Below are 15,992 nucleotides of genomic sequence, written 5' to 3'. Positions count from 1 at the left end.
GACTTATATCCAGCTCTATATGCTATTGGCTAGTCATGTCATGTGATGTGTTTCAATATCATACCCACCTCTATCTTATACGGATTGGTGGATACCTGAACATCAGCTGCATTGGCTAGTCCGAAAACAGACCAATCAGAGATGCAGGAGTTTGTCACTGAAAGGTATAAATAAAAGGATGAGGGAGGAGTTTAATCACAGTAGTTTATTACGAAATACGCAACTGAAAATGTCTGGTAGAGGCAAACAAGGCGGAAAGACCCGGGCTAAGGCCAAGACTCGCTCATCTCGGGCTGGGCTTCAGTTTCCAGTTGGACGTGTTCACCGTCTTTTGAGAAAGGGTAATTATGCCGAGCGTGTGGGAGCCGGAGCTCCTGTCTATCTGGCCGCCGTGCTCGAGTACCTAACGGCTGAGATTCTGGAGTTGGCAGGAAATGCCGCCCGTGATAACAAGAAGACCCGCATCATCCCCCGCCACCTGCAGCTGGCTGTGCGCAACGATGAAGAGCTAAACAAGCTGCTCGGTGGGGTGACGATCGCCCAGGGAGGCGTCCTGCCCAACATCCAGGCCGTGCTGCTGCCCAAGAAGACCGAGAGCCACAAGGCAGCTAAGAGCAAGTGATTTACTCCCCACTGACACCCCCACAACACAAAGGCTCTTTTCAGGGCCACCCACATTTTCTTGCGAGAGCTTTATACATTACTTATTGCTTTATCTGGATAGTCGGAAGCTCACTGACAGTTTTACTATTGAGCTAGACGAGAAACAGCCTTTTCTCCTCAGATTCTGCTGTTCAGTCCTTCAAACTTTCATTTAATATTCCTTGCGTCCTTCAGAACGCCTGCTTTATATTTTGCTTACCACTTAAATCTGAAGCGATAATATTACTATTAGAATTTTACCTACGTAAGACCTGACAGGCTCCCGAATTAAAGTTGAAAGACTAGAAAACCATTTATTGTAAACAATCTTAAAAATTACAATGTATCTGATAAACGGCAGACGTCACTACTGATCACACGGTGGTAGTATTGATTTACACACAGTAATAGTATATAAGAGATACGTTACTACGGTGTATGACACTTGTCAGCACAGTGAATCGGAGACCAATACAAGCTTCCTATGGTGTCGATAACAAATACTTGATGATAATCACTGGATTTAAATAATCTGACATAACCGTCCAATAGGTAGCAGTTGTATAGCGTATGACCTAGTAAGAAAATAATCCCGTAATATAAACATAAGGAGTTTCCGTCCTTTGCTCATTTTGTTCAGGGGCAGTAAACGGTTTATGAAGCTACACACGGGGTGTAGAAGAGCGACATAATTGCTTATAGAAAATAACCATTGTCACGGTGCACTGACGTTATGTATATGTAACTATCAATGTGTGTGTAAACTAGTCAGATGTCTGGAGGTATTTGTTACCGGGGACCATAAGGGGTTCACATCTGCTTTGTTGAGCCAGAAGCAGTCACCACCACAGGGTAAAAGATAGAGGATGGATGGGGGGGTACATTATAGCTCAGTCAAGACCGAGTGGGTGGCTCTCAAAAGAGCCTTTGTGTAACGGGGCACCGGAGTGCGGATCTGCAGTTTTACTTCTTCTTAGGAGCTGTCTTCTTGGGCTTCGCTGCTTTCTTAGCCGGGCTCTTGGTCACTTTAGGCTTCGCTGCCTTCTTGGCCACTTTAGGCTTAGCCGCCTTCTTGGCCGGGCTCTTGGTCACTTTAGGCTTCGCTGCCTTCTTGGCCGGGCTCTTGGCCACCTTCTTGGATTTCACAGCGACTTTTGGCTTCTTTGGGCTTTTTGCAGCCTTCTTGGCAACTGCCGGTTTTTTCGCCTTTTTAGGGCTCTTGGATGCGCTCGGAGCCTTCTTGGGGGACTTGGATACTTTCTTGGCTTTGGCCACTGCTGCCTTCTTCACCGCCTTGTCCTTGCTGTCCAACTGTTTCTTGTTCAGCTTAAAGGAGCCGGAGGCACCGCTGCCTTTCACCTGGATGAGGGTTTCTTTGGTCACCAAGCTCTTGATCGCCAACTTCAGGCGGCTGTTGTTCTTCTCCACATCGTATCCTCCGGCAGCCAGAGCTTTCTTCACAGCGGCCAGGGAAATCCCATTACGCTCCTTGGATGCAGCTGCCACCTTTACAATCTGCTCAGACACGCTGGGACCGGACGCTTTGCTGCTCTTCATGGATCCTGCTGAAGCTGCTTTCTTGGGCCGCTTACTCTTGGCGGGGGCCTCTGCTGGAGCAGCAGGCGCTGCGGCTGGGACTGGCTCAGACATCCTCCAATACAAATGACTATGACTCTATGCTCAAACTGACACGTTTAGTTGTAGGACTTGTTCAACCAAGAATTTATATACAGCTCAGGGATATGCGGCCATTGGCTGAGATAAAGAACCAGCCGCTGTGTTTATTGGTGGATAGCGAAGCCACGCCCACTATTCCTTCTCTGCAGTTCCAGGATGTCTGCGATCTCTTTTGTGTTTCTTTTGAGGGAAGTAATGAGACCTTTATAGGACATATGATAGTGTCTGCTCGTTCTCCAGCTTGTCAGCTGTAAATCATGTGCTGACATTTGCTGCTGAGTAAGCTTATCAAAGGTACTAAAAACATATCCGACCTCTTTACCATCTACAACGGGTCTCATCTCTCTTATCCATACATTAATGGCAGGGTCCTACCAGATAACTCTCAATAGATGATTACCAGCAGCCTAGAGCTTGAGATAGTCAGCTGCCACAGGTAGAAACGACTGCAGATGTTCACAGACAAACACAGCTTGTTGTGTTCAGGTCATCTCAACAACCCCTTGCGGTCTGCGGGAACTGCTGGTAACTTGTCCAGCTTCCCTTCATCCCCTTCAGTTGGCATTGGGAGGAAGGGGACATTAATCGAATTTTTGCTAAGCAAACCACCTGATGTAATGAAAAGGCATTGTCCAGGGCTATTATAGCCACCTACGTATTCGGATATATAGTGACCCCAGGTCACCAGTGGTTTGGTTTTGTGCGGGAAAAATGTCTGAAACAATCAAAGCCTCCAGCAGAGGCCTCGGCCGTGGAGACTCCAAGAAGAGCAGGAAAACATTGGATCACAAATACAAATAATTGCACAGTGATTTCAGATCGATAATTTAAAACCCGTGTTTGTCATTATCAACAAGGCATAAATATAGATCTACAAAAGTGATTATATTCCCTGACGTGGTTCGAATCCTTTTACTATCCCTAGTTATTATCCCTCTCGTCTTCGCTGAATGTGATGCAATGGCACCCCCGTGTGGTCAATGTGGATAGCTTTTTTACATACATTGTAATTATCGTGACTGGAAACACTTAATTTTTTATTATTACACATCATTTAATTCGAGAGCTTGCCAGGCCTTCTTAAGTTATAATAATATATAATATTAAAAATTACGAGTCAAGTAATAAGCAAAGAATTTAGGCGGGCATTTTGAAAGTTAAGACGCAGTTTTTAAGCCAATCAATTTGAAGGGCGTTCTTAACTCATCCAATTGCATTGCAGCACACTGTATAAATAGGATTGTTAAGAATCTGCATCTTATATTCTTTATAGAATCAGTAGAACTATGGCCAGGACCAAGCAGACCGCTCGTAAGTCCACCGGTGGGAAAGCTCCCCGCAAGCAGCTGGCAACTAAAGCCGCCCGGAAGAGCGCCCCAGCTACCGGTGGTGTGAAGAAACCTCACCGTTACCGGCCAGGCACCGTCGCTCTGAGGGAGATCCGCCGCTACCAGAAGTCCACTGAGCTGTTGATCCGCAAGCTGCCCTTCCAGCGCTTGGTGCGGGAGATCGCCCAGGACTTCAAGACCGACCTGCGCTTCCAGAGCTCGGCTGTCATGGCTCTGCAAGAGGCCAGCGAGGCTTATCTGGTGGGGCTCTTCGAGGACACCAACCTGTGCGCCATCCACGCTAAGAGGGTGACCATCATGCCCAAAGACATCCAGCTGGCCCGCAGGATCCGAGGGGAGAGGGCATAAGGACTCGGCACTGACTTACACACAGCACAAAGGCTCTTTTCAGAGCCACCAAATCTTTCTCTAAACGAGCTGCAGCATTATTCTGTGTAGTAACATTTTAATCAGAAGTTATTATCTATGTGTAAAATCTCTGCATTTTGTTTGCCGATGTGGATTCTAATTACACATATTCTATATGATCAGCGCGATTAGATAATTAACACTGGGCCGTTGTTGTCCACGTCTGACTCGTTTCCTTTGTTCCCTCTGGTAATACTGTGCAATTCACGGGAATCCGTCAACATTCCCCTCCCAAAGCCAACAGCCTTTTACACAATATCTCGGGAAAAGGTGGGTGGCTCCAAAGAGCAAGCGGGTTCCGGGGTAGTGATTCACTTGCACATCCACCCAAATATGGCAAGCAGCATGTGGGGGTATAAATTAGTAGACGCATGCTGTAAACAGATTAGACCGCTCAATTTATACACGGGATGAAATCGATGTGGCCCCATTATAGCTAATATAAATTACAGACTGAACGATGGCGTCGATAATCACAGTATTGTGCAGAAACAAGTAATCATAGGTGTGTGTGTAACGTGATATTAGGGAGCTAAACCTCTCACGGTCCTGGACATTAGTCGTACAGCTCTTTACAGACATAGTGGGCGGCCCTTAGAAGGGCCTTTGTGGTTTGTAATGGGATAGACAAAGAAATTAGCCTCCGAATCCGTACAGAGTGCGACCCTGACGTTTCAGGGCATACACGACATCCATGGCTGTGACAGTCTTTCTCTTTGCGTGCTCTGTGTAAGTGACGGCATCACGGATCACATTCTCCAGGAAGACCTTCAGGACACCGCGGGTTTCCTCGTAGATGAGCCCAGAGATGCGCTTCACACCTCCCCTACGAGCTAAACGACGGATAGCTGGTTTAGTGATGCCCTGGATGTTATCACGGAGAACCTTCCTGTGCCTCTTAGCACCGCCTTTCCCGAGCCCCTTGCCTCCTTTACCGCGTCCAGACATGATGTAACTTTCAGTCAAAAATGTTCCAACTGATACAGTTTAGCTGCGCAACAAGCTTCTTTTATGCAGCTGGGTCGGACCTGATAGGGGACATAAGAGGAAGGGGGCGTGTCCAGTAGGCAGCGGTTCTTTGTACGTTGTGTGACGCGTGCTTCGGTTCCCCCCTTATCACTGATTCGCTGAGCGCTCAACCGTTTGCGAATTTAAAATTCCCGCTCAGTCGCTCCTATTGTTTGCAGTGTATAGCTTACGAAGTAAAGCAATTTAATGTCTCCTTTAGTTGATCGATTGTACATGGCTGTGTGCGCGGTTTTTGGTTGTTTGACTGCATATTATGTAAATGTAAAACATTCTAGTGGTTTAAGCTACAAGATAATCATTATGATAGTTCACAATGTAGTATTTGTAGTAAAAACCCAAAGACTAATCCTCTACAAAGTAAGCTGAGCAAAATATGTTCGCTGGCATCTGTGTACTTCTCTGGCTTTATCAAATTCCTTCTCTTAATTATTTTTCAACACCAAGAGCAGGGTGCTGGGCATAGTTGAGATGTATATTTAGTCTGCTTGCAGCCTCTCATGCCCATATTGAAGGTACCTTGACTCAGCACTGTCCATTCATTCTGTAACACAGGCTGCAAAGTAACAAACACATATTACTATATATTATTTTAAATTAATTTTATAGCTTGAGATCTCTCAAGATACATAAACAAGTTTTTGATCACAAGTCAAACTGCATCTTACAGTGGTCTCCACCTGCACACAGTGGATACAGACATGTTGGGGGTAAACCAATATACATGAACAATGCAGCCTTCAGTGCAACATCAATTAATTAGGAACAAGAGGAATCTCTGTACTTCAGGCCTCAGTGGTCACTACCTACTGGTCACTTGATATCTTGTATTCTCATGAATATTAGTTCAGGAAACAACATGGCTGCCTCACTGCATACATGAAGGGTGTAATTTAAAGAGGACCTGTCATGTTTTACAAGCCTGTTTCACATGGGAGTGATCAACATACTAAGAACATACCGAGCAGCGATCTGTCCCTCCAGATGAGATCAACATGTCAGCCGGGCTGTTTACCACACTGGCCGGGTTGTTCAACGTGATAACCACCAACACCATGGAAGCAATTGATTCTGGAGGGACAGTCCTGCCGTCCCACATTTAAGGACTTTTGTCCTGATTCGGTGACAGTTGGGAGATATGTCCCACTGAGTGATGCCCCTTCAATGTCACAAGTACTAGTGGCCGGTGTGTGCAGCACCTAAGGGATGTTTTTAGGGGAGCAGGCTGGGGGCGTCCCAGCACTTCCAAAGCCAATGGGGCATATTTAAGAAAGCACAATAGTGCTCTTACCGTGAAATTAAGGTCCCTCTGTGTCCTCCGCATATTTATAAAGGGTGCATCGTAGCAGATATCGTGGATATATGCTGCTTTGCACTCCTCTACGTTTTTGGGAGCAGTCACCGAATAGTATGGTGACTTCTCTTGGCCGTAATCTAACATGTTCCGAAAAAAACTATTTTTTGGGGGGAAACTTGTCTTGATAATGTACGCCAGCTGAAGCTGGCGCTTATTATCATAAATGTCAGATTTCAGTGCTGTCAGATTTCAGTGCTGTCAGCTCTGGTCCGAAGAGCAGAGCTGGACAGCGCATGTGTGGAGGGATCACATGACCCCTCGCTGTCATTCACCGCTGTCTCTGCAACTATAGTTGCAGAGACAGATCGGGGATGTTTTTTTTTTGCGCATGTGCAGTTTTTCGAACTGCACATGCGCAGTTCCAGAGTAAAGAAAAATGAAGAACACCTGGAGGAGATCCGTGGACACCGCATTCGGAAGAGGCGGGGTAAGTGTGATTTTTTTTTATCACAGGAACAGCAGTTTATCGCAACTGCTGCTTCTGTGATCCGTTTTTAATAAATCTGAGAAATAGTTCAATCCTTATCCATGCGATAAGGATTGATAACTATTGTTCATTTTTGCCGATGATTGATAAATGTGCCCCAATGTGAGGTGACCATGGCCCTTCCTTGTGCGCACACAATAACACTTTATTACATTACCTGCTTCCAATTCCTTCCGCCTTCTATCCAAACTACATCTCCCAGAATGCAGCTCGGCATTGACAAGGGTTGCCGGGAAAGCGGGCTCTATAATAAAGCGGACATCTCAGCCACAAGTAGCTTATTGGACAGCAGGTGGCGATGTTGTAATACTAAACTAGCTGAGAAGTAATTTCTCTCATGAATGGTGTTTCTACTTTATAACGTGTTTGTTTCAAGTTTCACAAGAACTTTATAAGCATTAAAGCACCATTATAAAATTAAACAACACTTTTTTTTCCATTTAAAAGCAAAGTAATATAGTTTCAGAGACGACACAAAACAGGAGAGGAAGGGTTTTAGTATCACATTATTTATACTAATTTCATGTTTAAGAGGTATAGAAATACTCTTCTAGTTTTTTTCTTCCCATTAATTCACTGCTAAATCTAAATATTGTATTTACAATTTTTATCACTGAAATAAATAAAAGTTTAATTCGGGCTGCATTTGGATGGACCATTGATGAGGCTGAAGAATACACCATCATACCCAGACCACCAAACTCTCCTTTACTGAAATTCAAAACTGAGGGAAGAGATACACAAATTAAACTGTTGCGGTACTGTAAGTCTCAGTGTAGAAGGGTATCCTGAGGAAGACAGCACTGGAGCCAACAAGGAGGTTAAAAAAGAAGAGGATTCTGCTTACTAGACCTCTGATCAAGGGCAGGTAAGTCTGGGCTCCCGTACGCTCTCACCGGGATTGACAACAGCGAATCTGAACATGATAGCGGTCAGCCAATCAATGGCCAGCCAGTCCCGGCTCTTAGTCGACCATTTGAATTTTGCTGAGTCCAGCGCAGCCTGAAGAGGACAGAGTCACTTCAATCAATTTCAGCACCGAACAGGAGAAGAGGCACCATTGGCTGGAAGGACTTGAAGAAGTGGAAACGGTTGGAGAACATCTGATTCCTGCGCGGAGCAGGTAACTATGATTTACATAATGTGGGCACATCTATAGGCACTAGGACCGTGGAGTAGATAGTCATGTACAAGGCCCGGGGGCTTTTTAGGTGTATTTCAAGACATTAATATTTGGGGTACAATTGGCCAGGCCATGACCCTGGGGGCCGGGGTGGATTCAGGCTTGGAGCCTGTCCTGCATTTATTAGGTTTAGAGCCTAGGTTGGGCACTTGAGTCAGGCTTAGAGCCTGTAGCCATATAATAATTTGGCACTATGCCTACGTCTGTATCACCACTAACCACCAGGGACTGTTCCCCTCGCTCGTAAGATCCGTTTAGAGATACGTGCCCACTAGCATAGAATCCACTGTCACCACCATGTTTACACCAAGCTGTCCGCATGTAAGTAAGAGGGGTATACGCACTGTTACCCCAATTGTACTATTTGTGTTTCTGTGTTTTGCCCTCACAGCTGCTGAGAAGCAGAGTACACGGCCATCAAAGAGACATGACGCTCCAGGTGAGTGGTCTCTGTCTTTGCTGCTTGTTTGTTCTTGTGTGTTTTGTGCTGGTTTCTGGCAGGGTGTTTTGCCGATCGGTGCCTATGGATAGGTGAACCTGAGTATGGCAAGACCGTGAGGAATCAAAGATAATTAATACACCCCCATGTGGTGCCTGTTTGCGGATATCCCTGTGGTCAGAGCTGGATTAAGGTTCTGGTGGGCCTGGGGCACTTAAGACAGGGGTGTCCCCTATTGTCTGATATGGTCTTCATTTTAGACAAATAAACAGGCAATACTGTGTGCACTACTGATAGGTGCACGCATCTCTGATATCACGAGCAGTACAGTGTGAAGCAGGACTTACCTCCCCACTGTCCTTGCAGACAGACCAAATTCTGACTAAGCGAGACAGTCACCCAAATTCTGCGCTGCCCCATCATCTTCAGGACAGTTGGCAGATGGTCGTGCTCTCTCCTACCTGATCTTGTCACATTCCACCACCTGCGGCTGCTGGTGTCTTTAGATCAGTTGCTGCTTGTGTGGATTCTGGGATGTCGGGGCCCTATATGGAGGGAACGGGTACATAAAGTTTAGGAGTCCCCAAACAGTTCCATTAATAAATCCATAGCACCCCCTTTAATAATTAGGCCTCCCTCCCTGCAACCAGCCCTACATTTGAAATTAAGTAAAATGAATACAATTCACATTTAATAATAAGGGTGTGCACCGGCCACTTTTAGTGTTTTGAGTTCTGATTAGCTTTAGGTTTTTGGTTTTGATTTGTTTTGCCAAAACACCCGACTCAAGGTTTTGGTTCTGATTTAGGGTTTTCGGCTCTGAATTTTTATTTTTTTTTAAGAATAAAAACTGTTTTTTTTTTTTTTTTATTTTGTTTTTCACTCCTACGCTATTATTAACCTCTATAACATTCAATAACAATAATTTCCACTGATTTCCAGTCTATTCTAAACACCTCACACCTCTCAATATTGTTTTAAGGCCAAAAGGTTGCACCGAGATAGCTGGATGTCTAAGCTAAGCGGCACAAGTGGGCGGCACAAACACGTGGCCCATCTAGTAGTGGCACTGCAGTGGCAGACTGGATGGCAGTTTGAAAAACTAGGCTCCAAACAGCACATAATGCCAAAAAAAGAGGTGCAAGATGGAATTGTCCTTGGGCCCTCCCACCCACCCTTATGTTGTTGAAATAGGACATGCACACTTTAACAAACCAATCATTTCAGCGACAGGGCCTACCAAACAACTGTGGCTGAAATGATTGGTTTGTTTGGGCCCCAACACCAAAAAAGCTATTCATCTCTCCCTGTACAAACTAAACAGGCTCTACTGAGGCAAGATGTCGTCCTCATCCTCAACCTCTGATTCCTCTCCCCCTACAGTGTGTACTTCCTCCTCCTCATCACACATTATCAATTTGTCCCCGCTGGACTCCACAACCACAGGTCCCTCTGTACTATCTGGAGGGCAGTGCTGTACTTGATTGAGGAATTGATAATTCATTTTTATGAACATCATTTTTTTTTAACGTTATGAGGAAGCAACCTCCTTCGCCGCTCACTGACCAGGTTCCCCGCTGCGCTAAAAACTCTTTCCGAGTACACACTGGAGGGGGGACAACTAAGGTAAAATACAGCCAGTTTGTACAGGGGCTTCCAAACTGCCTTTTTTTTCCTGCCAGTAAGAATATGGACTGTGTGACATGTCTACTTGGATGGTGTCAGCAAAGTAATCCTCCACCATTTTTTCATTTGTGACAGCATCCAATGCAGCTGATCGAGATTGTGTTGGAAATTGACGAGGAGGGTTGTGCTGGTGTGCATACATCAGGACCAAGGGATTTAGGTGTCCCTAGACTGCTGACGGTCCTAGCCACAGTTCCTGAACTAAACACTGAATTATGAAGGTTATTCAGGTGACATATGAGGGAGGGTATCCCTAGGTGGCCAAGATCCTTACCCCTGCTTAATTGAGCTTTACCTATGGCCATACATTTCTTGTCCGGATTGGGATATAAATAATTCCAGACCGAAGAGGTGGATTTCTTGGTCTTCTGGCCAGGCATGACAATGGGCTTTTTCTTCCCATGGACAACAACTGTTTCCCCCCCCCCCCCCTGGTGGCTCATTTAGGATAACCAATTCAGCATCCTCCTCGTTAAGTTCCTCCTCAGCGCCAGCTACATCAATATCCTTATCCCGGTGTACAACATTGACACCTTCATTATCCAAACCTGGATCTACACTGTGGGTGATCCTTCCAGCATATGCAGAGGGCGTGCTGCAAATGGTGGTAGGAGCCACCTCTTCCCGTACAGTGATGGGAAGGTCAGGCTTCACAACCACTAACACCCTTGGACTCGCCTTGGGGATTTGTGATGTCATCTGTTTAAAAGGCAAAGTTGTTTGCTGTGCTGTTGATGACAGCTTAACTCTCTTAATTTTTTTTTTGAGGGGGGGGAGGAGGAGGGCTTAGATCCTTGGGTGAAGCTAAATCATTTATCCTTAACACGGGCCAGGGCCTAAGCCGTTCCTTGCCACTCTGTGTCGTAAATGGCATATTGGCAAGTTTACGTTTCTTTTCAGATGTTTTTAATTTCCTTTTTTTGCTAATTTTAGTGAACTTTGGGTTTTTGGATTTTACATGCCCTCTACTAGGAGATTGGTAATCGGCCTTGGCAGACAACGTTGATGGCATTTCATCGTCTATGTCATGACTAATGGCAGCAGCTTCAGCATTAAGAGGAAGTGGGTCTTGATCTTTCCCTACTTTATCCTCCAAATTTGTGTACTCCATTATAGTTTAATTTCTGGTACCAATATTTCTGGCCTGCAAGAACAGTGAGCGTATTTCAATTTTGCATAATATTTCTGGACTGCAAGAACAGTGAACGTAGGAAAATATTGCAGTACTAATATTTCTGGACTGCAAGAACAGTGAACGTGAGTAAATATTGCAGTACTAATATTTCTGCACTGCAAGAACAGTGAAAGTATTTTAATTTTGCAGTACTATTATTTCTGGACTGCAAGAACAGTGAACGTAGGTAAATATTGCAGTACTAATATTTCTGCACTGCAAGAACAGTGAAAGTATTTTAATTTTGCAGTACTAATATATCTGGACTGCAAGAACAGTGAACGTACGTAAATATTGCAGTACTAATATTTCTGGACTGCAAGTACAGTGAACGTACGTAAATATTGCAGTACTAATATTTTTGGACTGCAAGAACAGTGCATGTAGGTAAATATTGCAGTACTAATATTTCTGGACTGCAAGAACAGTGAACGTATGTAAATATTGCAGTACTAATATTTCTGGACTGCAAGTACAGTGAACGTACGTAAATATTGCAGTACTAATATTTTTGGACTGCAAGAACAGTGCATGTAGGTAAATATTGCAGTACTAATATTTCTGGACTGCAAGAACAGTGAACGTACATAAATATTGCAGTACTAATATTTCTGGACTGCAAGAACAGTGAACGTACGTAAATATTTCAGTACTAATATTTCTGGACTGCAAGAACAGTGAACGTAGGTAAATATTTAAGTACTAATATTTCTGGACTGCAGGAACAGTGACCGTAGGTAAATATTGCAGTACCAATATTTCTGGCCTGCAAGAACAGTGAACATAGGTGTATATTGCAGTACTAATATTTCTGGCCTGCAAGAACAGTGAACATATTTACATTTTACAGTACTAATATTTCTGGACTGCAAGAACAGTTAACATAGGTAATTATTGCAGTAATAATATTTCTGGACTGTAAGAACAGTGAACGTATTTTAATTTTGCAGTACTAATATTTCTGGACTGCAAGACAAGTGAACGTAGGTAATTATTGCAGTACCAATATTTCTGGCCTGCAAGAACAGTGAAATTATTTAAATTGTTGGTACTAATATTTCTGGACTGCAAGAACAGTTAACATAGGTAAATATTGCAGTACTAATATTTCTGGACAGCAAGAACAGAGAGCATAGGAAAATATTGCAGTACTAATATTTCTGGACTGCAAAAACAGTGAATGTATTTTAATTTTGCAGTACTATTATTTCTGGACTGCAAGAACAGTGGACGTAGGTAAATATTGCAGTACTAATATTTCTGGCCTGCAATAATAGTGAACGTAGGTAAATATTGCAGTACTAATATTTCTGGACTGCAGGAACAGTGATCGTAGGTAAATATTGCAGTACTAATATTTCTGGACTGCAGGAACAGTCACTGTAGGTAAATATTGCAGTCCCAATATTTTTGGCCTGCAAGAACAGTGAACATAGGTATATATTGCAGTACTAATGTTTCTGGACTGCAAGAACAGTGAACGTAGGTAAATATTGCAGTACCAATATTTCTGGCCTGCAAGAACAGTGAACATAGGTGTATATTGCAGTACTAATATTTCTGGCCTGCAAGAACAGTGAACATATTTACATTTTACAGTACTAATATTTCTGGACTGCAAGAACAGTTAACATAGGTAATTATTGCAGTAATAATATTTCTTGACTGTAAGAACAGTGAACGTATTTTAATTTTGCAGTACTAATATTTCTGGACTGCAAGACAAGTGAACGTAGGTAATTATTGCAGTACTAATATTTCTGGCCTGCAAGAACAGTGAACTTATTTAAATTGTTGGTACTAATATTTCTGGACTGCAAGAACAGTTAACATAGGTAAATATTGCAGTATTAATATTTCTGGACGGCAAGAACAGAGAGCATAGGTAAATATTGCAGTATTAATATTTCTGGACTGCAAAAACAGTGAATGTATTTTAATTTTGCAGTACTATTATTTCTGGACTGCAAGAACAGTGGACGTAGGTAAATATTGCAGTACTAATATTTCTGGCCTGCAATAATAGTGAACGTAGGTAAATATTGCAGTACTAATATTTCTGGACTGCAGGAACAGTGACCGTAGGTAAATATTGCAGTACTAATATTTCTGGACTGCAGGAACAGTCACTGTAGGTAAATATTGCAGTCCCAATATTTTTGGCCTGCAAGAACAGTGAACATAGGTATATATTGCAGTACTAATATTTCTGGACTGCAAGAACAGTGACCGTAGGTAAATATTCCAGTACTAATATTTCTGGACTGCAAGAACAGTGAACATATGTGTATATTGCAGTACTAATATTTCTGGCCTGCAAGAACAGTGAACATATTTACATTTTACAGTACAAATATTTCTGGACTGCAAGAACAGTTAACATAGGTAATTATTGCAGTACTAATATTTCTGGACTGCAAGAACAGTGAACATAGGTAAATGTTGCAGTACTAATATTTCTGGACTGTAAGAACAGTGAACGTATTTTAATTTTGCAGTACTAATATTTCTGGACTGCAAGACAAGTAAACGTAGGTAATTATTGCAGTACTAATATTTCTGGCCTGCAAGAACAGTGAACGTATTTAAATTTTTTAGTACTAATATTTCTGGACTGCAAGAACAGTTAACATAGGCAAATATTGCAGTACTAATATTTCTGGACGGCAAGAACAGCGAGCATAGGTAAATATTGCAGTACTAATATTTCTGGACTGCAAAAACAGTGAATGTATTTTAATTTTGCAGTACTATTATTTCTGGTCTGCAAGAACAGTGGACGTAGGTAAATATTGCAGTACTAATATTTCTGGCCTGCAATAATAGTGAACGTAGGTAAATATTGCAGTACTAATATTTCTGGACTGCAGGAACAGTGACCGTAGGTAAATATTGCATTACTAATATTTCTGGACTGCAGGAACAGTCACCGTAGGTAAATATTGCAGTCCCAATATTTTTGGCCTGCAAGAACAGTGAACATAGGTATATATTGCAGTACTAATGTTTCTGGACTGCAAGAACAGTGAACGTAGGTAAATATTGCAGTACTAATATTTCTGGACTGCAGGGACAGTGAACATAGGTATATATTGCAGTACTAATAATTCTGGAATGCAAGAACAGTTAACATAGGTAATTATTGCAGTACTAATATTTCTGGACTGTAAGAACAGTGAACGTATTTTAATTTTGCAGTACTAATATTTCTGGACTGCAAGACAAGTAAACGTAGGTAATTATTGCAGTACTAATATTTCTGGCCTGCAAGAACAGTGAACGTATTTAAATTTTTTAGTACTAATATTTCTGGACTGCAAGAACAGTTAACATAGGTAAATATTGCAGTACTAATATTTCTGGACGGCAAGAACAGCGAGCATAGGTAAATATTGCAGTACTAATATTTCTGGACTGCAAAAACAGTGAATGTATTTTAATTTTGCAGTACTATTATTTCTGGACTGCAAGAACAGTGAACGTAGGTAAATATTGCAGTAATAATATTTCTGGACTGCAGGAACAGTGACCGTAGGTAAATATTGCAGTACTAATATTTCTGGACTGCAGGAACAGTCACCGTAGGTAAATATTGCAGTACTAATATTTCTGGCCTGCAAGAACAGTGAACGTAGGTATATATTGCAGTACTAATGTTTCTGGACTGCAAGAACAGTGAACGTAGGTAAATATTGCAGTACTAATATTTCTGGACTGCAGGGACAGTGACCGTAGGTAAATATTGCAGTACTAATATTTCTGGACTGCAAGAACAGTCACCGTAGGTAAATATTGCAGTACTAATATTTCTGGCCTGCAAAAACAGTGAACATATTTACATTTTACAGTACTAATATTTCTGGACTGCAAGAACAGGTAACGTATGTAATTATTGCAGTACTAATATTTCTGGACTGCAAGAAAAGTGAACATATGTAAATATTGTAGTACTAATATTTCTGGACTGTAAGAACAGTGAAAGTATTTTAATTTTGCAGTACTAATATTTCTGGACTTCAAGACAAGTGAACGTAGGTAATTATTGCAGTACTAATATTTCTGGCCTGCAAGAACAGTGAACGTATTCAAATTGTTTAGTACTAATATTTCTGGACTGCAAGAACAGTTAACATAGGTAAATATTGCAGTACTAATATTGCTGGACTGCAAGAACAGTGAACGTAGGTAAATATTGCAGTACTAATATTTCTGGCTTGCAAGAACAGTGAACTTAGGTAAATATTGCAGTACTAATATTTCTGGCCTGCAAGAACAGTGAACGTAGGTAAATATTGCAGTACTAATATTTCTGGACGACAAGAACAGCGAGCATAGGTGAATATTGCAGTAATAATATTTCTGGACTGCAAGAACAGTGAACATATTTTATTTTGCATAATATTTCATGACTGCAAGAACAGTGAACATAGGTAAATATTGCAGTACTAATATTTCTGGACGGCAAGAACAGTGAGCATAGGTAAATATTGCAGTACTAATATTTCTGGACTGCAAAAACAGTGAATGTATTTTAATTTTGCAGTACTATTATTTCTGGTCTGCA

At 42.3% G+C, this 15,992-nt stretch overlaps 4 protein-coding genes across 4 annotated transcripts; 2 read left to right on the top strand and 2 right to left on the bottom strand.

Moving 5' to 3' along the window:
* The first annotated feature begins 214 nt into the window (after positions 1–214).
* On the top strand, positions 215–825 carry LOC142124259 (histone H2A type 1-like). Its single transcript, XM_075194247.1, has one exon. The coding sequence runs from the start codon at positions 230–232 to the stop codon at positions 620–622; it is 393 nt and encodes a 130-aa protein (XP_075050348.1). The 5' UTR covers positions 215–229; the 3' UTR covers positions 623–825.
* A 579-nt stretch (positions 826–1,404) lies between these two features.
* LOC142124256 (histone H1.5-like) lies at positions 1,405–2,292 on the bottom strand. Its single transcript, XM_075194244.1, has one exon. The coding sequence runs from the start codon at positions 2,290–2,292 to the stop codon at positions 1,606–1,608; it is 687 nt and encodes a 228-aa protein (XP_075050345.1). The 3' UTR covers positions 1,405–1,605.
* On the top strand, positions 1,412–4,124 carry LOC142124257 (histone H3). The gene is made up of 2 exons (XM_075194245.1): positions 1,412–1,494; positions 3,593–4,124. The coding sequence occupies exon 2, from the start codon at positions 3,606–3,608 to the stop codon at positions 4,014–4,016; it is 411 nt and encodes a 136-aa protein (XP_075050346.1). The 5' UTR covers positions 1,412–1,494; positions 3,593–3,605; the 3' UTR covers positions 4,017–4,124.
* A 568-nt stretch (positions 4,125–4,692) lies between these two features.
* On the bottom strand, positions 4,693–5,040 carry LOC142124235 (histone H4). Its single transcript, XM_075194225.1, has one exon. It carries the CDS (start codon positions 5,022–5,024, stop codon positions 4,713–4,715), a length of 312 nt encoding a protein of 103 aa, XP_075050326.1. The 5' UTR covers positions 5,025–5,040; the 3' UTR covers positions 4,693–4,712.
* Between the last annotated feature and the right edge of the window lie 10,952 nt (positions 5,041–15,992).

Source organism: Mixophyes fleayi, unplaced genomic scaffold, assembly GCF_038048845.1.
Source record: "Mixophyes fleayi isolate aMixFle1 unplaced genomic scaffold, aMixFle1.hap1 Scaffold_243, whole genome shotgun sequence".
Taxonomy (NCBI): Eukaryota; Metazoa; Chordata; class Amphibia; order Anura; family Limnodynastidae; genus Mixophyes; species Mixophyes fleayi.
This window is presented reverse-complemented; position numbering and strand designations above follow the sequence as displayed.